This window comes from Podarcis pityusensis (assembly GCF_964106645.2).
Source record: "Podarcis pityusensis genome assembly, chromosome: Z".
Classification (NCBI taxonomy): domain Eukaryota; kingdom Metazoa; phylum Chordata; class Lepidosauria; order Squamata; family Lacertidae; genus Podarcis; species Podarcis pityusensis.
Genome location: NC_138044.1, coordinates 45,741,655 through 45,765,177, shown reverse-complemented (window position 1 = coordinate 45,765,177; position 23,523 = coordinate 45,741,655). Strand labels below are relative to the sequence as shown.

The following is a 23,523-nucleotide window of genomic DNA, read 5'->3' as shown; positions in this document are numbered from 1 at the left end:
CAAATATGTACTTGCACTTCGGACCCCTAAACCAAGAGACTTCCCAGTCCACAATTCATTAGCAAACCAGCCGTGGTGCTTTTAAGAAGATGGCACTCAGCTTCTTCACCCTTGCTGCCTGTCTCCTAGGATGCCTCTTCTACGCTGAATGTGAAGGTTAGTTCATTTTAAAGCTATCTGGCCGCCTGTGCTTCTTCTGACTTGAAATGAGAGAGGAGCTCTGGCATTGGATAGGGGACAAAACATTTACAAGCAGCATGAAATCTTTAAAATCCTAGCTTCTAAAGAAAACTCAGCTGCCAGAGGAGTATCATGCAGGACCCAACTTTCATTAACAGCTAGAGCAGGGGTCAGCAAGCAAAGGCACAGGGGCCAGATGCACCCTACCGGGCTCGTTAATCCGGCCCGCAAACCTGGCAGACCCTGCCGCCCACTCGGTTAGTCCCCGCGCTAAACTGGCACTGCGCGGAGACCGACTTTCGCGACGCTGGCGCAGCTTCGGATTGGCTAAAGGAAGCTCCTGCAGCCAATCTAAAGCCGTGAGTGCCTCTGCGTGATGCTGTTTCCTTCCCGCTGAGGCAGGCCTGTATGGCCAAGAGCCGAGCGGAAGGAAGCGGCGGCAGCGGGGAGGCTGCCTCCGCCACCCAGGCCAGTGGCATGGGCACTGCACCCCATGGAATCCTAAACTGGCATAACCTGGCCCTTGAAACACCTGGGACAGTCGCAGCCACACCTAAAGCTGAGCTCTGCTGGTCCCTGCCTATCAGGGCAGAAGGAGGGGGCAGCTTTTCTGCTGCAAGAGCAGCAGCCCAGCAAAGAGGCTGGTATCCAGCCCTTCTGGCAATTACTATTACTTATTAATTTAGGTAAAGGTAAAGGGACCCCATTAGGTCCAGTCGTGACCAACTACGGAGTTGCGGCGCTCATCTCGCTTTATTGGCCGAGGGAGCTGGCATACAGCTTCCAGGTCATGTGGCCAGCATGACTAAGCCACTTCTGGTGAACCAGAGCAGCGCACGGAAATGCCATTTACCTTCCCGCCAGAGCGGTACCTATTTATCTACTTGTGCTGGTGTGCTTTCGAACTGCTAGGTTGGCAGGAGCAGGAACCAAGCAACGGGAGCTCACCCCGTCGAGGGGATTCGAACCGCCGACCTTCTGATCGGCAAGTCCTAGGCTCTGTGGTTTAACCCACAGCGCCACCCGCTTCCCCACTTATTAATTTATTTGCCACTTAATCCCTACATCATGTTCAGTGCGCCCGCCTAGGATCCAGTGGGTTCTTGGCAGGGTAGTAATATGTCATGCTTTACAGAGGAGCACACTTTATTTGAATGAGTGCTTTATTTGAAGAAGAGTCACTGGTCCAAATTCACTTTAAAGACTAAGAATTATAAGAAGGGTACCCAGCAACAGTTAGCGCTTGTGGGCTTTGCCATGGGCTTCCCCATCTTGGCAAGATGGATCGCATTCAGTGCCGGATTTACGTATAAGCTAAACAAGCTACAGCTTAGGGCCCCACTATCTTGGGGGCCCAAAAAAGAATTTAAAGGAAAAAAACCTGGATGTACATTTCCAAAATATAAGATAAAAAACAAATAAAATAAAACCTACATACAGCAACAGTGTTTTGTGTTGTGTAGGCTCCTATGATGTAAGTAATGGGCCCCACCTGCTAGCCTGCTCCCTAAAATATCACTGGTTTGCTCATTTCTATATATAGGGGGCCTACATTCAACATGTGCAAATGACTTTAGAAATCTATTAGGTCCACAAATGACCATATAGCGTATATTCAACACACAAAAACTGCGACAATTTGTTGTTGACAAAGGACAGCTGGATATATAAAGGGCCCCATTACCTTCAATAGCTTAGGGCCTTGTCAAACCTAAATCCGGCCCTGATTGCATTTATTTTTAATGCAAATTTTATGCAAGTTTCTCCTCTCCCCCCCACCCAGCAATTAGTTTGCACTAATGGACACAAGGGATGGCGCTGTGGGTTAAACCACAGAGCCTAGGACTTGCCGATCAGAAGGTCGGCGGTTCAAATCCTTGCGACGGGGTGAGCTCCCGTTGTTCGGTCCCTGCTCCTGCCAACCTAGCAATTTGAAAGCACGTCAAAGTGCAAATAGATAAATAAGTACTGCTCTGGCGGGAAGGTAAACAGCGTTTCCGTGCGCTGCTCTGGTTTCGCCAGAAGCGGCTTAGTCATGCTGGCCACATGACCCGGAAGCTGTACGCCGGCTCCCTCAGCCAGTAAAGCGAGACGAGTGCCGCAACCCCAGAGTCGGCCACGACTGGACCTAATGGTCAGGGGTCCCTTTACCTTTACCTAATGGACACAATGGCAGCAATCTCTCCCAGATAGCCACACCTCTGGTGAATTCATGGCAGCTTCTGTGGCAGCAGAACTCCCCACCCCTTCCCGATGACCTGATAAGAGTTGAAATAATTTTTTTAAATGTCCACTAGCACATTAAGAGACCAACTAAGTTTGTTCTGGGTATAAGCTTTCGTGTGCATGCAAACAAACATGCTACTGGACAATTTATTTATTTGTTTATTTATTTATTTCGACTGCGTCAGACCAACACAGCTACCCAACTGAATCTGATAAGACTTGGGCAGTCTCGCACAATCTTAACCCCCTTCGATAGCACAGAACAGGGATTGAAGTTGTTATCTGTACACATTTCATCAGAAGTAACTCCCACTCTGCTGCATAGGGTTTCTTCCCAGGTCCGAAGAACAGATATTTCTAATCTAATGTGGTCTTTGTCTCTATTAGAGTACGGATTTAAAATTGACCCACTTGCGGGGCGGATATGCAAGGAAGAAGGAAGCAGCTCCATTAAACTTGATGTCATAGATAAGGTGTAGACTAATAATAATGAAGAACAACGAACTCTGACAGCCAATGTAGTCTAGCGTCAGATTAGGACCTGGGAGACCAGGCTTCCAATCCCAACTCTGCCAGGAAGTCCAGTTTGTGACCCTGGGCCTATCACTGCCTACCAGCCTTACCCACCTCACAGGGTTGTTGTTGGGATTAAATGAGGAGGAGGAGGAGGAGGAAGAGGAAGAAAACCATGTACACCAGCCTGAGCTCCTTGGAGGAAAGAAAGGACCATGAGGGTCATCTAGTCCAACCCCTGCAATGCAGGAATCTTTTGCCCAACGTGGAGCTCAAACCCACAACCCTGAGATTAAGAGTCTTATGCTCCATTGCCTGAGCTACCCCAGGAGACATTGCCATCAATCAATAAAATAATTTTGATGTTGGAGTATGAAGCCAAATGGGTATTTTTATTTTTTAAAGGAACATCTGCAGAGAGTTCTCATTAAATCAGCCTTCATAATATCAGCTTGTTGCCCCCCTGATGATTTGGACTGCAACTCCCCTCCCATGCTAGCTGGGGCTGATGGGGATTGTAGTTCAAAACATCTGGGCAGCACCGGAGGTTGAGAAAGGCTTTGATCAAATGGATATTTTGTGTGGGTTAAAAAATTGGGATCACCTTAAAATATTGGGTTCCATGAGGTACATTGGAACCTGTCTTATACAGAATCAGACCATAGGTCCATTTAGCATAGGTCCAGGGTTTAAGACAGGGGGTTCTCCGTTCTACCTGGAATTACATTGACATCAAAATGTCAACCCGTCTTTCCCCTCTATTTTCCCTTTCTGGAGTAAATCTGGTAAATTAAAACAAGATTTGAAAAACCCTTGTTGTCAGCAACCCATTTGCATCAGAAAGGTCCCTTGGGACAGAGTAAAAAAATGCAAGAGTAGCCTTGTTTTTGATGAGGAGAGTTGAGCCCCTGTTCGCTGCAGTCAGCAGGACTAAAGAGCATATAACTGGCTCTACAGAGTGTGCTTCCGTTTTGGCAAATAAGCCATGGGTGGCAATCGGAAGTTTAATTATTACCTTAAGTCAGAGCATGGGGTAAAAAATGGACCCCAAAAGACATGGTCAGTCTGACTTCAGCTTCGCATCTGTCTTTGGATTACTCCAGGTCTGCGTTTTATAATCTTGGCATTTGTTGCTCATGAGATGTAGAATAATGTAAGATTTACATTTTACACGATGCATTTCAGTAGTACAAAACTCACAACTTTATTCTGCACTTGGGTTAATATCTGCAGGACAATCTTATCTTGGTGGAAGAGCAAATGGTTTACTTTAGAGGAACAGCTGCAGCCCAGAGGTAGAGCACCTGCTTTGAATGCAGAAGGCCCCATGATCAGTCTCTGGGATCTCTGGGCAGGGCTGGAAAAAGACTTCTGCATGAACCACAGAGGGATAATAACAGCACCTGTAGACAATGTTGTGAATATGTATGTGAATAGGTATCAAACTTTATTTCGATCATAGACCAGCATAAGATAAAACATATGGATAAACTGAACACGTAAGACTGAAAACAGGTAAAAACTTGTAATTAAGATGTGATTATATCATACATGGGACATGGGTGGCGCTGTGGGTTAAACCACAGAGCCTAGGACTTGCCAATCAGAAGGTCGGCGGTTCGAATCCCTGCCATGGGGTGAGCGCCAGTTGCTCGGTCCCTGCTCCTGCCAACCTAGCAGTTCGAAAGCACATCAAGTGCAAGTAGATACTGTATTTTTCACTCTATAACACGCACCCGACCATAACACGCATGTAGTTTTTAGAGGAGGAAAATCCGTAGGCATGCCACCCGTAGGCATTTCCTCCATAACACGCACAGACATTTCCCCTTACTTTCTAGGAGGAAAAAAGTGAGTGTTATGGTGCAAAAAATACAGTAAATAGGTACCACTCCGGTGGGAAGGTAAACGGCGTTTCCGTGCGCTGCTCTGGTTCGCCAGAAGCGGCTTAGTCATGCTGGCCACATGACCCGGAAGCTGTACACCGGCTCCCTCGGCCAGTAAAGCGAGAAGAGCGCCGCAACCCCAGAGTCGGCCACAACTCGACCGAATGGTCAGGGGTCCCTTTACCTTTATCTCATACATACTTTAAAAGATAGAAACAAGGACAAACAGTTAAATGCAAGTATAAGGGAGAGAGCGTGAAGGAGCACAGGTCTTGCATTTGGGGTCTAGTTTGTGGCACAAACAATCCTAGTTTCCCTTCAGAATGTATAATCTTTCGGGGGCCACTAGGGGGCGTATTGGAAGATGGCCGACAATACCATCTCTGCGACCCACACGGGGTAATTAAGAGGCTGTTATGGGAGTAGGCAGCCTCCGTTGTTGCCCCAAGGAAATGGGGAACACTGCCCTTGCCTGCTGTGCCCATAAATCACCCCCTAATTCGAAAGAAGGGGGTGAGGGCCCTAGGCAAAATGCCCCCGTGTGGACATCGGCTCTCCTGGACGCTGTCTCTGATCGCGCACTAGTTGCAGCAATTTGGAATAATTAATTACAAAAGAAGCAAATGCACATATTTCAAGTGAAGAAGGGGAGTGAAGTCTGCTAATTTAACTGACCTCTGAGAAAGAAGACGACGGGCTGGAGAAACAGGAATATTTTACGATGAAAATACACCAAAGGCGGGGTATGTTGACAACGGGGCTGAATGGGGGGGGGGGGGAACCTTTTTTACTTTCCTTCTATGTGATTTACAAGAACCCCTCCTCATTAGAACCGTCGGTTGAACTGACCCAAGCAGGATGATTAAGGTCTGTGTGGAGATAAACTTTAACCAAAAGTATGCTTTATGGAGACCGAGAAGCAATAAGAGCTTTTGGGAATGGCGCAGCAATTAATTCGGAGTCACCATCTTGCCAAAGGATTTATAGCCGGGAGGAAGAATGGATTTGTTTTCAGACTGCATTCCTAGTGAATCTCCTCAGAGGTTTTGAGAAAGGAGGCAGATTGGTGAAGATTAATGACGCTAAGACTGTTTTGATGTATGGAAGTGATGTTATATGGAAAACGTCTGGATATGGCTACTGGATAAAAATAATAATATCCACGCAGGATTACAAACTGTTCTAACCAGCTTGCGGAGATTATCAGAGGTCACAAAGAGAAAGGAAAACTATATGAAAATAACAACAAGAGATGTGGAAAAATAATAAGAAAGGACTGGATAGTACTGTGAACATCATAAGGTTAGATTTGTGGACATTAAAACAGCAGTAAGAAGCAAGAAGTTGATTGGATCCCTTCAGAACTTGAAATATGGGTACCCCCAACAAAAATTTAAAATTCGGCTGTGTAATTTGGAATTTATGTAATTTGGTTTGATTTGATGTGATTGGTCGGTTAATAAAAAATTATTCTTAAAAAAAAAAGAACGTATAATCTTTCACTGTTCTAGCTTAAATCAGCACTTTATTCAGAATCATAAAGGTTAGGGGGGAGCGTTTGCGCATAGTTAAACTGTGGGCCTCATTCCCACAGGATGTAGTAGTAGTAGTAGTAATAATAATAATAATAATAAATTATTTATACCCCGCCCTCCCCAGCCAAGACCAGGCTCAGGGCAGCTAACACCAAACATAAAATACAGTTTAAAAAACAAACAAAAACAATTGATTAAAATACAGCTTAAAATGCAGCCTTGTTTTACTGGCGGCCCATAAATCAAGACCATAATGGGAGGAAACATCAAATATTCACCAGGGCCAGCTATCCTGTTGGTCCTACATGGGCCAGCAAAGAGCGGAGGGAATATTTATATACAGGATCCCATATAAGGGGTTCCATCAAAAAAAAGAAAGAGGGAGTCAGACTGAGTCCAGACCAAAGGCCTGGCGGAACAGCTCCATCTTGCAGGTCCTGCGGAAAGATGTCAAATCCTGCAGGGCCCTGGTCTCCTGCAACAGAGCTTTCCACCAGGTCCGGGCCAGTGCTGAAAAGGCCTTTGCCCTGGTTGAGGCCAATCTAACCCCCTTGAGGCCCGGGACCTCCAAAGTGTTGTTATTTATGGACCGTAAGGTCCTTCATGGGGCATACCAGGAGAGGCAGTCCTGTAGGTACGAGGTCCTAGTGATGATGGCCGCCAACTTGGATGGCTTTAAAAGAGGATTTTAAGAGAGGGTGGCTTTTAAAAGAGGATTGAATAAATTCATGGACAGGCATGCCACCATGCCACTGCGATTGAGGGGGCCGGGCGACGTCATGCATGCACACTGCGGGGTGCAAGGACATGTCATGCGGATGCCCCATGGCTTGCATGTTTGGCACAAGCATAGCCCACAGCATGTGGGCACAGACACTGCTGAACTTTGAGGGGGCCTGGCATGCCTGCTCATGGAGGATAAAGCTATCAGTTGCTACAAGCCATGAAGGCTATGTTGCGCCTCTACGATCAGAGGCAGTAATACTCTGAATTTAGCTGCTATTTTCCAAAAGAGGCATCTGGTTGGCCACTGTGAGAACAGAATGCAGGACTAGATGGGTCATTGGCCTGATACAGCTGGACTCTTCTTATATACTTATAAAGCAGTAGTTCTCAAACTTTTTTTTCCCCTGGGCCACACTGTCAAGGTAAATTAATTTTTTTAATTAATAAGAACTACATTGGAAAAGGGACACAGGTGGCGCTGTGGGTTAAACCACAGAGCCTAGGACTTGCCGATCAGAAGGTTGGCGGTTCGAATCCCCGCGACGGGGTGAGCTCCCATTGCTCGGTCCGTGCTGCTGCCAACCTAGCAGTTCAAAAGCACATCAAAGTGCAAGTAGATAAATAGGTACCACTCTGGCAGGAAGGTAAGCGGCATTTCTGTGTGCTGCTCTGATTCGCCAGAAGCGACTTAGTCATGCTGGCCACATGACCCGGAAGCTGTACGCCAGCTCCCTCGGCCAATAAAGCGAGATGAGCACCACAACCCCAGAGTCAGCCACGACTGGACCTAATGGTCAGGGGTCCCTTTACCTTTACATTGGAAAACAAAACAAAAAAGCTCCTAGAAGTGCTTGATTAATAACATAGAACACAACTACAGTGATACCTCGGTTTAAGAACAGTCCTGTTTAAGAATGATTCAGTTTACAAACTCCACAAAACCGTAAGTAGTGTCCCAGTTTGCGTACTTTACCTCGGTCTAAGAACAGAATCCAAACGGTGGAAGGGCACCTGCTGCGGGAGGCCTCACTAGGGAAAGCTCGCCTCAGTTTAAGAACGGACGTCCGGAACGGATTAGGTTCGTAAACCGAAGTACCACTGTACTTTAGAATGTGATCATGGGACATCCCTGGTTCGATTCCCAGCATGGCCTGGTAGCGCTGGGAATACAGGGCTGGGAGCAGCACCAGTGATGCAATGGAGAGGGCAGGGAGGCCCCCTCCCACTCATACAATTCCAAGGGACGGGGTGGTGGTAGTGGACAACATTGGAAGCAGCCTTCTCAGTGGATTTCTAATTTCTTTTCATGTTTAAGTTTTTGTTGACAAGAATGAGGCAAATGCTCTATTGCACCGACATAAGAGGCACAATACTGGCTTACTGGAAGAAATTCTGCAAGGAAACCTTGAGCGCGAATGTATTGAGGAAGTATGTGATTATGAGGAAGCAAGAGAAGTCTTTGAAGACGACTTGCAAACGGTAATTGTGAGATCTCAAATGCTGGTCACTGAGTGCTTTGGCGAATGAGCAGGTGGGTGGGAATGTTAGTAATGTTCTTTACTAAACGCAACTAGGACCACATCCACAGCAGGGACTTGAAGCACCAGGACAGCCCCTTAACAGTCATGGCTTTCCCCCAAAGCATTCTGGGAACTGTGGTTTGGGAAGGGTGCTGAGAGTTGTTAGGAGGCTCCTGTTCCCCTCCCAGAGCTCCAGTTCCCAGAATTCCCTGGAAGAGGGATTGATTGTTAAACTACTCTGGGACATATTTCAGAAAAGATGGGCAGTGCTGACCTATGGTGTGAACCTGCCAAAATGCTTGTGAAATGCCTGGATGTCAATATTAAAGTAATACGAATGTTCTATAAACCTGTTTGCTGTTTATCTGCCTGCATTTACCATTGAGGTTAATGTTAATAATTTTTCTTGTAGATCACATTTTGGAATGCATACGCTTACGGTAAGCAGTATCTTTTTGTCTGACTTTGGTTACGTTCACCAACCCGGCTGCCTTCACCCACCAAATGCCTTCACTAACCAGATGGTTTGGACACCAACTTCCATCAGTCGCAGCTGGCATGGTGTGGGGCCAGTGAGTTTTTTGGTCCACAGTTTCTGGAGCGAACTAGGCTAACACAGGCTGCCACAGTATTCTGCGTTCATCAAATAGCAGCCCACAGACCACTGAACTGTTCTATCTATTACATGGAAGAAGTGTGAATATGCCTAGCATCACACTGAATTTCAACAATGATAGCTACAATCTCCCATGGATTTGCTTTGAATTATTTTTGACAGTAGGTGGGTGGAGACAGGTAGTCCCCAGTCTTGGTTGCAAACTACAGCAAAGACTGAAGCATATGCAGCCACTCATCCCTTGAACAGTGGTGAAAGGAAGGGGTGCGGTGGGTGCGGGCCGCCCCGGGTGTCATCACTGAGGGGGGTGACAAAAATATGAGTTTTAAAAATTTGGACTCACAAAACTTTTAGTTCAGTCAAGAAACATAATAAAATGCAGCTGGCACTGGGTGCCACACCGCAGGGGCTGGCATTTACCAGGGGGCCTGCAGCATGCCTGAGCCATACAATACGATACGATAATCTTTATTGTCATTGTCCCATACAGAACAACAAAACTGGGGGGGGGGGGGGAATCTACATAAGACATTCAAAACCCAACAAGCCTGCTGTCCCAGCTATCCCAACCTAGTTAGCCCCCTAAAAAGCCTGATACCCCATTTTTAAAATACAATACACTCCCATAGAGACTCCTTACACTGCATTTAAAACTAAAATCACATTTGGATAGAAACTGTTTCTCAGGCGGCTAGTCCTAGTCTTTATAATCCTGTAACTTCTTCCAGAAGGCAAAAGCTGAAAGAGATCATTTCCAGGGTGTGCACTATCCTGTGCTATCTCCGCAGCTTTCTTATGGCACCTGGAAGCATAGATTTGATCCAAGGTGGGAAGAGTACACTCTCCTGGGAGTGATGTGGTGGCTTGGGCGCCTGCAGGCTCTGTGCTGCCTGAAACAGCAGCATGGGGCTTGCATCTCCCCGCTGCCTCTCCCTCAGCTGAGGGGCGGCAACGGAGAGGCTCCAAGCAACACACCCCGCCCCCATGGGTGGCTCGTGCCGCACTGGGCACCTAAGCAGCTAGCTACGCCACTGCCCTTGAAACTATAAGGGTTCATAGACTCTGATTCTGCTAGATTCCACCATTGATGTCCCTATTCCCCAGATTTGTTTACCAGAGCAGAGGTTCCTTTGATTAATGAGAAGTTTAAGCCCATCACTAAACCATAATTTAGCATGACATGAGTGAAGCAGCTTGAACCTAGAGCTCTTATGCTCTCCTCTCTTCTCCTTGGAAGAGGAGGGGACTGGAAGAATCTGCTTGCTGGTTTAAACTGACCAGAGTTTCTCATTGCATCCAAACAAGAAATGACAATTAGTTTAAACTCTGCTTTGCTGAAAAAAGCCAGATACTAAACCACAGTTTTATTTCTGACTTGTTTTTAATAATAAGGCATCATTTAAGCCAACCTCAGCTATCTCTTATTTTGGATGTGACATTAAACCATAGCTAGCATTAAGCAAGGGAGTGCATACTTCCAATGTCCTCTTTGCAGTGGGGCTGGAGGAGAAGGTGGGGGGGCATGCTGCTCCTGACTCACTGCCCTGCGTTTTCTTTTATCTTTTGCTTCTGCGGTAAAAGGCATTGATAGCCATTTGTAGATCACAATATGACTCATGAATATCCTTAGTTACAGTTACAATTGAATCTTTATTTCCAAGGTGGCGAGGGATGCAAGTCAAGGCCATGCATGAATGGTGGAACATGTCAATGCAAACCCAGTGACTACCAATGTCTGTGCCTAGATGGATATGAAGGAAGGAACTGTGAGATTGGTATGTTAATGGGGAATGGGTGCTCAGTTGCCTGGAACCACGAATAAACCACTGAGCCTCTTGGGTTTGCTGATCGGAAAGTTGGCGGTTGGAATCTGCACAATAGAGTGAGCTCCCGTTACTCTGTCCCAGCTCCTGCCAACCTAGCGGTTCGAAAGCACGCCAGTGCAAGTAGATAAATAGGTACCGCTGTGGCAGGAAGGTAAACGGTGTTTCCATGCACTCTGGTTTCCATCACAGTGTTCCGTTGTGCCAGAAGCGGTTTAGTCATGCTGGACACATGACCCAGAAAACTAACTGTGGACAAACACCGGCTCCCTCGACCTGAAAGCGAGATGAGCACCGCAACCCCATAGTCGCCTTTGACTGCACCTAACCGTCCAGGGGTCCTTTACCTTTACCTTTACCTTTGATAATAATAATAATAATAGCAACCTAAACAAGTTAAGGTGTTCTTTTTTAAGTAGGGCTGTAACAACACACTAGAAAGCGAACAGCAATGCTAAAAGGTGGACCTCTTCTGGGTGGCTGTTTCATATTTGAAGTGTCACAAGGAGGAATTGTTCTGCATGCTCCAAAGCTGAGTATTTAGGAACACTGAAAACAACAGGTGCTTCAGTTTCAAGAGAATGGTGTGCAAGTTCTTCTACGCTCAATGGAACTTAAAACAACAACGTACAGTAAGCCATTCCAAAAGAAGTTATTGGAGCATTCCAAATCATTTGCCCACAGAAAAGAGTAGATGCATCTGAAAGGCAATACATGGCTATCTGCACTGATCATTTTGCAATGCATCCCTAATTATTATCATTGTATAATTATAAGATTATTGTATAGTCTTAGAATATGGTATAATCTTAGAAGGGGGTGTGGCTCTGAGGGGCAGGGTGTGACTATCACAAAGGGACCCTACGCTTCTGAATTTGCCGCTATACTACAGGCTGTGGATCTGTGCCAATGATGTCATCAGCATAAGACAATTTTTTAGATCTCAATGATATGATGATGCAATAAAGTTGAGGAGGAGTGGGGTGTTCTTTTGCAGTAAGGGTCTGATCCAGTACCTTGGTTTTAGACCTTACTGACTCAATCTGAATTCCCACAATCTTGGGTTATCAAAGTCTCTTAAAGCATTGTCCACAAATAAAGTGTTTGCTCTTCTAATGTTGTTGGACTCTAACTCCCATCGGCTACACTGGCCAGAGGTGATGAGTTCCACAGTGCCTTGAGGGCACCACACTGACTAGCCCTAAATTACAGGGTTGTTGTGAGGTTAAAACTGAGGAGGAGGAACCATGTATGTTGCCTTGAGCCAACAGAATGAAATGCAAGTTTTAAATGGAGATCATGAGATTACCATGCCAGTGTGAACCAAATCAAAAAATGTGGTTGATTTGGGGGCATCCTTGTTGCACCTGTTTCATGCCACAACTATGTTCTTGTATTTTGGCAAGTTTCAAGTAAAATTTAATTTAATTTCAACACCCCCCCATCAGACCTTACATGCTCAGCGAAGAATGGAGGTTGCAAGCAGATATGTGAGAATGGCCCTACAGGGAAGGCAGTCTGTTCCTGTGCTCCTGGGTACAGACTGATGGAAGACCAGAAGAGCTGTGAACCAACAGGTAAAAGATTTGAGCACTGTTTAGTAATGTTTGACCTATGCATCTTCTACCCTTTTAGCAGAATAAAACTCCAAACCTGGTGGGAACAGGTTCCATTGAAATAAAAGGTTCTTCCCTCCCAGGTGAGGGATTTGTTTGCAGACTACCCAAATCTGGGTGGAATGGGTACTAGCCAGTAGCTACCTGCAGTTGTCATACCAGAAGGTTTGCTAGTCAGTTGCATCTGGGATGGGATGGGATGGGGAGGAGGCTTTACTTTTTCCTGCCTCTTCATGAAGTGCTAAAGAAGCCTTAAAAAAACAAGTGAAAAGTCGGGGGGGGATGTTTCTTAGATCTCAGGCTGATGTACTATTTTGCTATTAATTATATTTTTGTCTTGGTATGTGAAATATACTCGGAGTCGAGAGTGGATTTCATGCTCTTTGTTCAGCTCATAGTGGTGAGGAGGAAGAATGGAAATTCCCCCACAATATCAGCTTTATATACAATATTTACACAATGGGCTGCACGTGATTGGCTAATTCCGGGATTCTCCTGTAGGCCAATCAGGTTGTGGATTCACTTCCACCTGGAGCTGGATTGGGTGGCTCCTGCGGACCAATCATACTGCTGCATTCTGAATCCTATTGTTCTAGGACCAATCAGACTGCTGCATTTTGGATCCTATTCAACTCAGTACATAACAGTATGTTTATCATTAAACTTTAGTATGAATTGCTAGTGAGTTGCTCAGTCTTGGTGGTATGCAATATACTGTAATGTGAGACAGCCTGTGGTAATGTTGAGTCTGTGCTTATTTTAAATCTTGCTGATACGTTCCAACTGCAATGTGCTGCAATGGATTTCCTTACTACTGGATTCTTTTCTGGCATTGTTGTGAGCTGCTTTGGTTCATAGCTGCATGGTAGAACACCTGCCTTGCATTCAAAAGGTACCAGCTTCAATCTGTGGTATATCCTACTATGTCTCAGTCAGTGGAGGCAATCCTGAACCCAATGGACAAATGGAGAAAGGCCCTAGCTCGGTGGCTGAGCACCTGTGATGCATGCAAAAGTCCTATGTTCATTCCCCATCGTGTCCCAGGAGTGCTGGAAATGCCTCCTGTCTTATTTCCTGGAGTGCTGTTGCCAGTCAATATGGAACTGATCCAATGGTCCAATTTGACATAAAGCACCTTCTTAAGTTTATGGCTTACCCTTGAAAAGCGGACACACAAATGAGCCAATGATGCTTGCAGCAGCAGCCTCACATCAAGGAAAGGCTAATCCTCAAATTCTGGCAGGTGCGCTTGTGCACCGGAGCCTACTTTCCAGCGCATGAGTGATTTTGTAGTTTCTCCACAGTGCCCTTTCCATGCGGGAGGATTGGAGCTCCAGAGGCACTGAACAACAGAAGCAGCAATGCTACCAATGACCCCAGAGACATGTCTGTCAATAAAGCCCAGATTCCTCTCGTGGGACCAACGCCTCCCAGGCCAATCAGCACAAACAGCAGGAAGGGGGAAGTTCCATGGCAGGTAATGCAACAAGAGTTCGCTGTTTTGCAAATGTGGTAGTTATAGAAGGCCCCCCATCAGGCAATCTACAGGAGAACCATTACCTCTAGTTAAAGGGGTGGGAAACATTTTTCAGTCTCAGGGCCACATTCCCTTCTGGGCAATCGTCTGGGAACCACATGACAATGGTAAAAGGAGTTTGGATTACTGCAATGCATTATACATGGAGCTGCCCCTGAAGACAGTTCGGAAACTTCAGCTGGTGCAGAATTCAATGGCTCACCAGAACAAGACAGTTAGTTTCCAGGCCAAATTCAAAGTACTGGTGCTCACTTATAAAGCCTTAAACGAATCAGGACTCCTATACCACAATGACCACCTCTCTCTGTATGAACCAGCCCAGACCCCAAGATCATTCTCTGAAGCCCTTCTTCATATGCCTCTTCCATGAGAGGTCTGGAGGGTGGCAACATGAGAACAGGCCTTTTCTGCAGTGGCTCCCCATCTGTGGAATGCTTTCCCCAAGGAGGTTCCGCTAGTGCCTTCATTATACACATTTAGGTGCCTGGCAAAACATTAATCAGGCCTTTGGCCATTAAATACTCCATGGCGTGTTAAAGTTGTGAGGTGAGGGAGACTGATACTATAATCATTATGTTATTATTATGCTATTATTATGCTTTTTATTTTTGCTTTAATTATGCTCCATGAAATGTGTTCTTAATGTTGTACACCGCCCGGGACCTTTTGATAAAGGGTGGTATAGAAATTGAAATCCAAGTTAGTGCCTATGTAAGACCAGTTGAATTTTTCAAATTCCAAAAATGATGGGTGCTAAAAAGTTGTAACATGACTTTGGAATTCAAAGGTTATTTTGGTTAAATTAATATAATTTAGTTTTGCCTGGCAAGTAAAATGTGTGTAAAATTGCATAGAAATCATTAAAATGATTGCCAAATACTTGCAGTAAATTGTTGCTGTTGTTTAGCATTACCTGACATTTTCAGAAGGTCAGATTAAAATTCTTTGGTTTTCTGAAAGCAGTTTATGTTCTTCTTCCTCAAATGTAGACTTGCCCAGTCACAAAAATAACAGCAGAATTGAATTCCTCACACCCAAAAATGTATTTTTCAGACACCTCACTGAAGAAATTGGCAAAAATTAAGTTTCCCTACCTAAAATGACATACCCTACCATCACAGCCTCTTGTGGGAGAGAATTCTACATTTTAACTAAATTGCTTCACTTTATTGCCAGGCAAATCTGCATAGGATTGTATCCTGAAACATTCACTCAAGCCTCCCTGATTCTTCATTTCTATGCAATTAGGCATAAGTAAATACACTTTACCTGCTACTGTATTTCTCTCTGTTGTTTTTTTTTTTTATATATAAAAAAAGTCTTTTGTTTGGGTTCTCTTCCATTTCTTCTTTGCAAATTTCAGCGTGCTGCTGCACCATCCAGCCTTTGCTGCCCTCTAGAGGCAGCTGCCATTAACACTACCATTGGGCTGTAACTGCATATGTACTTTAAGGGGTCGATCCTGATCTCATACTGTTTCCTTCGCTCGCAGGTTTATATGCTCAGCTACGAGAGAAAAGAACTGTGTGGAGGCACGATCATCAATGAGCAGTGGATTGCCACCGCAGCACACTGCATCGAGTATGGGCTACACACTGTTGTGGCAGGTAAGTGATAAAACAACTTTGAGGTGTGGCTGGAATTACCTTTGGCTTCATTTTTGCCTAGAGTCTCAGTAGGGCTGGTAGAATGATAAAGCTGGATACAGGTTTATTAGGGGCCTTATTCTGTTCCTAGACTTTGGGGTGGGGTGGAGAGAATGTCATTGAGCATGTACAAAGTACATTCCCTTTCCATGGGATCATTATTTATGTCCATCTATTTATTTTCCTTTAACAATGTTAATGTGCCATTTGATTGTAAGACAACCTCTAAGCAGCCCATAAAAATCTTATCAAAAATTGTTGATAAGAAACAGATAACTTAAAATATTCAAAAGACAATCAAACTTGAACCAACAGCTTCAAGATACAAGAAATGAGGTTCTGACTAAACATACAGAAAAAACAACTTCTGACAGTAAGAGCTGCTCAACAGTGAAACAGTCTCCCTCAGGAAGTTGTGGCCTCTCCTTCCTTGGAGGCTTTTAAGCAGAGGTTGAGTGGCCATCTGTAATGGATGCTTTAACTGAGATTTGCAGGGGCTGGACTGGATGACCCTCCGGGTCCCTTCCAACTCTCCTATTCTATGATCCTAATCAACAGTAGCTGAAAAGAAATAAGTATCTTAGATTATAAATATGTTGCATCCAGTCCATTAGCCTGAGGCTGATTTACTGAAGAACAGAATTAATATATCCATGCTCTCCAGTTGCTTGAAAACAAAGAACTCACACAACCAAGATGGATGCCCACAGATTAGCATATACACAGACCTGTAATAGTATCTCTTTCATGTGACTGAGCCAGCAGATATACAGTCCACTCTAATGATTAACCTGTTAGGCTGCTCTTCAGCAGAAATATACATGCAATGCTTCACAGTTCAACACAGACACGACACATTGCAGAGTTATTTTTTCCATTTCAGTGTATATTGTATACTTAACACTGGTGCCTTGAGTTCAGTGCTGGACTCGTTGCTTTAATCTGACACAGCCTGGAGCATGCTGTGTTGACAACTAAGTGTATGTCCAGAATGCCAAATTTCCCGTTTAAAGAACCTGTGTATATCCAATGGCTCTTTTATCATCAGGTGAGCACAATACGGAGGCTTTTGACCGCACTGAACAACAACGTCGGGTGGTGAAGGCGATTCGCTACCCCGCATACAACACTACCCACAGGTACCACAATGACATTGCACTTCTTGAGCTGGATTCACCGCTGGAGCTGAACTATTACGTCACCCCGATTTGCATCGCAGGCGAGAAGTTCACAAACAACCTTCTGCAGCATGGATCAGGCACGGTGAGCGGTTGGTGGAGGCCAAAGGACCAACGAAAAAGAGCCAGTGTTCTCCAGGTTCTGAACGTGCACCGTGTTGACCAGAGCACTTGTCAGAGGGATGGCGAGTCTACCCTTTTGCCAAACATGTTCTGTGCTGGTGTCTCTGCCACAGCTAAGAGAACGCACCAGGGAGGCAGTGGCGGCCCTTATGCCACAGACGTGGAAGGCACCTGGTTCCTAACAGCCATAGCCAGCTGCTGGGAAGAATGTGCATTGAAGGGAGATTATGATGTCTACACTGAAGTTGCAGACTACGTTCAGTGGATAAGAAACACAACAAAGCTTGCATAATTAAGTCAGGGGCTAGATGACTTCAGTTCCTTAAAATAATCATCTCATGGTAGTGTAAGGTAGGGGGGGATATACTCATCCTAAGGCATTGTTCTGAATTTGTTTTCTAGAATTAAAAACAAAGAAGCATAGGAATTGTTGTCCAGAAGAGTAAGGAAAGGTAAAAGGTCGTAGAAGGCCAATATTTAGTATCACAAGACACACCATTGTAAAACAAAGCTCTGTAAAGTACTTTGGGAACTTAGCATTTTAATGCACTTACCATGCTATCAGCACTTTGTGCATTTATTATGTGTATCAGAATGAAGTGCCATAAAACCACAAATAAATTACCGCATTAAAAACAGCACCATTTTGAATTCAAAACTTCACAAAACTCGCCACATGGGACAAAAAGTTCAGTGTGTATGTGTGTGAGAGACTCTTTCAACAGATAGATTTAACACATATTTACAAATATGCTAACAGTATAGTTTATATTTCAAAGTGAGAGGAAATTTTTTTGGTGTAGTTTGGAGTACCATAGTGTTATGAGTTGATGGGCAGGAGAGTCGGCTGAATGCCCTTTTAATTCCTGGATCCAGCAAGTGTTTAAATCTAGAAGTTGGAAACTGGAAGCAGGCTGGGAAGCCAGAGAGACAGAGCCATGCCTGATTTCTGTTAGAATCCAAAGCTGTGGATTCTACCCAACAACCTCCCCCCACCGCCCCATCATAGCCTCAGGTTGTACATAAAGGTAAAGGGACCCCTGACCATTCGGTCCAGTCATGACTGACTCTGGGGTTGCATCACTCATAAGCCCATGAGGCTCAGTGGTTTTGACCACAGCGCCACCCGTGTCCCAGGTTGTACATATGTATGTGTAAATAAACCATATATTATAGGGAAGCCACAGTCTCTACTGTACCTCATTCCACAGGAAACATGAAGCCTGGGTAAGTACTTGAAACCCATGGAAATTTGCAGCTGTTAGGTATTGGGGTGTGGGATTTGTATTTCCTGGAGTGGGACCTGTGACCACAGCTGAAGTGAAAGGAGGAACAGCAACACCCCTTGAGCAGGTCGACTCCAGCAACAGATGAAGCAGTGAAGCCAGCAAGACATGGGGCGGCTTGAGCACATGATCCAGCGACAGTTTGCTGAGGTGAAGCAGCTGCAAACAGTGTGTATGAAAGGCTTCCTTGGAGAGAAGGGTGTGACTCCATGCAAGTTGAGGGCCCGGCTGAATGAGATGCTACAGGGGGTTGAGAATGACCTAGGACCCAGCTGCAAGGCACCCAGATGGAAGGGGTGGCCGAAGAGATCCATAATGTGGGTGGGCAGCTGAGGTAGCTGAAAACAAGGGGGGAAGCCGCATTGGGGAAATGTGAGGTGGCTAGAGCTGAGAGGCTGCTTCTGATTGATTTCTCCACTCCCTGGAAGCCTGTTGTGGAAAAGAGGTGTGTGGGAGAAATTGTAGGTGTGTGTGAACATGCAAGAGGAAGAGCCAGTGCCTGAGGAATTGGCAGTGAAGGAAAACATGCAGGAAAATTCAGAGACCTGCGTGCAGGCACCAGGGGAGCAGCCGGGGTCTGCTGAATTGGGTGAGATTAAACCCTCCAATGGGAATGTAAAGCTTTTAAAAGTCTTAAGATTGCAATCCTAGACCTGTCTACTCAGAAGTAAACCCAGTGGAGCTTTCTCCCAGGTAAACAGATATAGGATTGCATTCTAAGACAGTACATTCAGGTTTGCAGAACCAGGCAGCTTCATCAGTAAAACTGCATACAGACCTAGCAAGATGAGATTAAAAGGCTAAAATACTGTTGCACCCCACTCTCTGAGCAGTGTGAGATTCCAGGGGTTCCAGGCGCTTACCCAGGGTTTGTGTTTCCTTCAAAATGAAGTACAGCAGAGACTGTGGTCATTAAAATATATGATTTATTTACACACGTATACAATCTGAGCCTATGATCACGGCAATAACACTCCAAGATGGTCTTGCTTCTCCCATAGCCACAACCTTGGAGTCAAACAGAAATCAGGCATGGCTCTAACCCTCTCCCTTCCCAGCCTGCTACTTCCAGCTACTTCCAGCCTTTGTCTTTCTAACTACCACTGAGTTAAGGAAGGAGGGTCCACCCATTTGTCTTCTGGCACTGAACCACTTCCTTTGTTTCCTTAATAGCCCGTACTTAGGCCATTACCTTACCAGGAAGCTAGCCTGGCTAATCTAGGAACTAAAATCTTTCCTTAGATTTTTAACAATTGCTGTACCCAGGAATTAGAAGGGTCCTGTCTTACAGACTGCTGTTTCCCCACCCAACTCATAACAATATGTTGTGTGTGTTCTGGTTGCCTAGACAAAGTATTTAGGTGTGAAATTTTAAAGTGTGTGTGAGAGAGAGAGAGAAAGAGGGAGAGAGAGACTTATTATTATTATTATTATTATTATTATTAAATTTAATATAGACATGCCTATCTTTAAAACTGTTGGAAGCCAAATATTTGCCGCCTGATAGCATCCCATCATTCAAGCGATAATGGATTCAAGGTATCATTTTCTTGTTGAGTGGTATAATACTGTTGAACTAATACATTAGAGGAACTTCAGAAGGCATTAGCAATTTAGCATTTGTAGATGCATAATGTACCCTGCAATCAGATGGCAGCTTCGCTTTAGCTCAATAAGTGTCTGCTACAACATCACCACCCAAAATAAACACGCATGTTCTTTTGCAAGCTTTGCAGTAAAACGGTGGTTCAACAGCCAAGACTGATCGTTGAAAAGAGTTCCAGCTCTCCTACAGGAACAAAACTCCAGACTTTGGGGACCATTTCAGTAATCTAAAGGTCACCAACTTGGTGCCCGTGAAGCCTCTGAGCCCTGAGCTCCTCACCCCCACTCCCTTGCCCCCTTGACCATGAGAAGCTGAGGGTGCTTGACATTTTATCCCTTGAAAAATACACAGAGGTGAAGGAGGAAGGAGGAAGTTTGTAGTTTCATTTTCAGTCTAGTCCAGTAACGTATTCCATAGAGAAAGATGCATAGCCACAGAAAACTCGTGAGTGGGCAGCTTGCCCTGATGAAGGTTTGAAGCTGACCAATCAGTTTTAAGCCTCTGGTCTCAGGCGGTCTCTCCACCACCTTGTGACTAACTACAGTATACGTTCTTAAAGGACCAACCCTCTGGACTGGTACACTTCCTTCAGTGCTGGGCTGGTAAGGTCTTGACGGGGGGGGGTGTTCTTCAGGGGAAGGTCTCATGGGGGTCCACACTCTGTCCCTACAGATGCAGAAGGTCAGTACAGGCTGGTCCATTAGGGCAGTTCGGACACAGTACACTGCCCCAGCGACCTGAAATCTGCCCTCAGCCAGTGCCCTCCTGAATAATAATAATAATAATAATAATAATTTATTATTTACACCCCGCCCATCTGGCTGGATTTCCCCAGCCACTCTGGGCGGCTTCCAACAAAACACTAAAATACAATAACCTATTAAACACTGAAAGCTTCCCTAAACAGGGCTGCCTTCAGATGTCTTCTAAAAGTTTGGTAGTTATTTTTCTCCTTCTTGCTTGGATCCAAGTGCAGGGGCTGGGGCTGGCTGCCATCTTCCTCTTCCTCCTCCTCCTCAACCTCAGTGTTGCCCTTATAGTACTCAGCAGCAAGGAGGATGGGGACAAAACTAGACTACTGCTGGCCTCCCTGCTTTCTGCCCTCCCATTGGAAATCAGCCATCACTGCAGGAGGCTGGGGGGGGGGGGGGCTCATGTTCATCAGCTTCAGCTCCTGTTTTCCACTAGCAGACTCACAGCCCTGCACCTGGTCTGATTCCTTTGGGTGGATCTAAACACAGGGAAAAACACACACTATAAATAAGTTATAAATCAAATTGTTATAACAAAAGAAAAAAATTCCTACATAAAATCGCCTAGAAATTTTTGTGCTCTTCAGCGCCATCTGGTGTTGCATGTTTATAACGCTGGGGTTTGTTTGGGTTTTTTTACTAATGTGGCTGAGTCCCTTCACTGGAATGTCTGCAGCTCCTGACTCACAAGCCTTGGCAGCTGCTGGATTCAGAAGTCATGACATTTACAGATGCTTTTCAAAGCCCATGATTAATTCTACTTTTAATCAGATCACTTGGAAAAGCAATGGGTGTGCATGAACACATTCTCTCATTCTGTTTCTCCTGGGAGGAGGCTGAGTAACCAGGGTGGTGCCTGTAGCACTCACCAAAAAAATCCAAATGTGCCTTTTGCCTTAAGAAGGTTGGCAACTCCTGCACTAATCCCTGTCTTGGATTCTGCCTTCAGTCTCGACACAGCACTTTCTCGGTTTATTGATGCCATCACAGATAAGCTTTGCACACAAAAAAGTAATGAATTATGTAAATTAATTAATTAATTAATGGGATGGGACCATTCTACCCCAATGCAAGCTTAAATAATTAAGATAACCAAAGAGTACAGCCTTACTGCAGACAGGAGCATTGCTGTTTGGTGCAAATGTAGATTTTGAACTCTGTTGCGGCATGTGTGCTCTGCAAAAAGTACAAAGTAAACTAAGAAGAACAAAGGCAGCCATGCACATCAATAAGAAGAAAAGTCAGCCAGCAGCTGGTAACACCTTTATTAAAGGTAAAGGTAAAGGGACCCCTGACCATTAGGTCCAGTCTTGGCCGACTCTGGGGTTGCGGCCCTCATCTCGCATTATTGGCCAAGGGAGCTGGCATACAGCTTCTAGGTCATGTGGCCAGCATGACTAAGCTGCTTCTGGCGAACCACAGCAGTGCACGGAAACACTGTTTACCTTCCCGCCGGAGTGGTACCTATTTATCTACTTGCACTTTGAGGTGCTTTCAAACTTCTAGGTTGGCAGGAGCAGGGTCCGAACAACGAGAGCTCACCCCGTCGCTGGGATTCGAACCGCCTACCTTCTGATCAGCAAGTCCTGGGCTCTGTGATTTAACCTACAGCGCCACCCACGTCCAAACCAAAAAGTCACAAAAAACACAACATACTTCCGGATTCTCTGGAGTTCTTCCTCAGGTAAAAGGTTACACTTGATAGGAGGTGGTTGCATGAGGGGAAATGATAATAAACACAACAGTAGAATAATTAGTTAAAGCCATGAGATGGCTCACAGATTTAGTCTAAAGCCCCATGTGCACTATGCATTTAAAGCACCACCAGTCCACTTTAAACAGTCATGGCTTCGCCCAAAGAGTACTGGGAACTGTAGCTTGTTAAGGGTGCTAAGTGTTGCTTGTAGACTCCCCACTATTCCCCTCCCATAAAACTACAATTCTCAGAGCGGTCAATTCCTGTTCCCAGGGCATTCTGAGGATTACAGCTCTGTAAATAGAGGCCTCCTCTCAGCACCCTTAACAGACTATAGTTCCCAGGGGGGATCATCTCCTTGAGGAGGAGGCATCTCTCTCTTAGAGTGGCATAATACTTCTTTAGATGTATAGCGCAAATAGGCCCCAAGACAGAGATTTCAAGCTTATTCCTTCTGAAGTGCTGAGATCAGCATGCTACATATTTGGATTACTGGGATCAAGAAGGGGGAGATGGCAGTGCTGCTCCATTTATTTGAGAAATACTCAGTTTATAACCCCATTCTTTCCCAAATGAAACCTGCGTAGGCAGGGAATAAAAGTAAGGAAAAGCATGGCAGTCTTCCCTTCCCCTCTCTAGCCTTCTGATGCCTGATGATGCAGCAATGTTGAGGAGGAGATGGGTGTGCTTCTGGGTGATGGGTCTAATCAGGGGTGTCAACTTGAATAAAATATTATGGGGGGCAAGTAATTGATGACAAGATGCAGCACACGCACGTGCACACACCATTTGATTGGCAATGCCCATCAGTTTTGGGGGGCCCCTCAAGTATTTTATTGGAGGGACTTCAGCCCCTAAGAGTTGACTCAAATGCGTCTACTCTAGTGCCCATGGTTTATAGACCTTATTGACTCACAAGCCAAGATAGTGAAAACTCACTTTGGGTTCTCTGTGAGCTCCACCAACCTGGTGCCCTCCAGGTGTTGCAGAACAACAGCTCTCCTGACCCCTGTGCTGGCTGGGGTTGGTGGGAGACACCAGATTGGCAAAGACTGGTC

At 45.3% G+C, this 23,523-nt stretch overlaps 1 protein-coding gene across 1 annotated transcript in view; it reads left to right on the top strand.

Moving 5' to 3' along the window:
• The first annotated feature begins 10 nt into the window (after positions 1-10).
• F9 (coagulation factor IX) overlaps positions 11-23,523 on the top strand; it is a 35,112-nt gene continuing 11,599 nt past the window's right edge. The window contains exons 1-9 of the mRNA XM_080989499.1: positions 11-156; positions 8,382-8,545; positions 8,999-9,026; positions 10,864-10,977; positions 12,474-12,602; positions 13,946-14,118; positions 15,671-15,785; positions 16,873-17,411; positions 18,877-19,000. Of these exons, the coding sequence (XP_080845625.1) occupies positions 90-156; positions 8,382-8,545; positions 8,999-9,026; positions 10,864-10,977; positions 12,474-12,602; positions 13,946-14,118; positions 15,671-15,785; positions 16,873-17,411; positions 18,877-19,000 (1,453 nt within the window). The 5' untranslated portion in view covers positions 11-89. The remainder of the gene's footprint in view (positions 157-8,381; positions 8,546-8,998; positions 9,027-10,863; positions 10,978-12,473; positions 12,603-13,945; positions 14,119-15,670; positions 15,786-16,872; positions 17,412-18,876; positions 19,001-23,523) is intronic.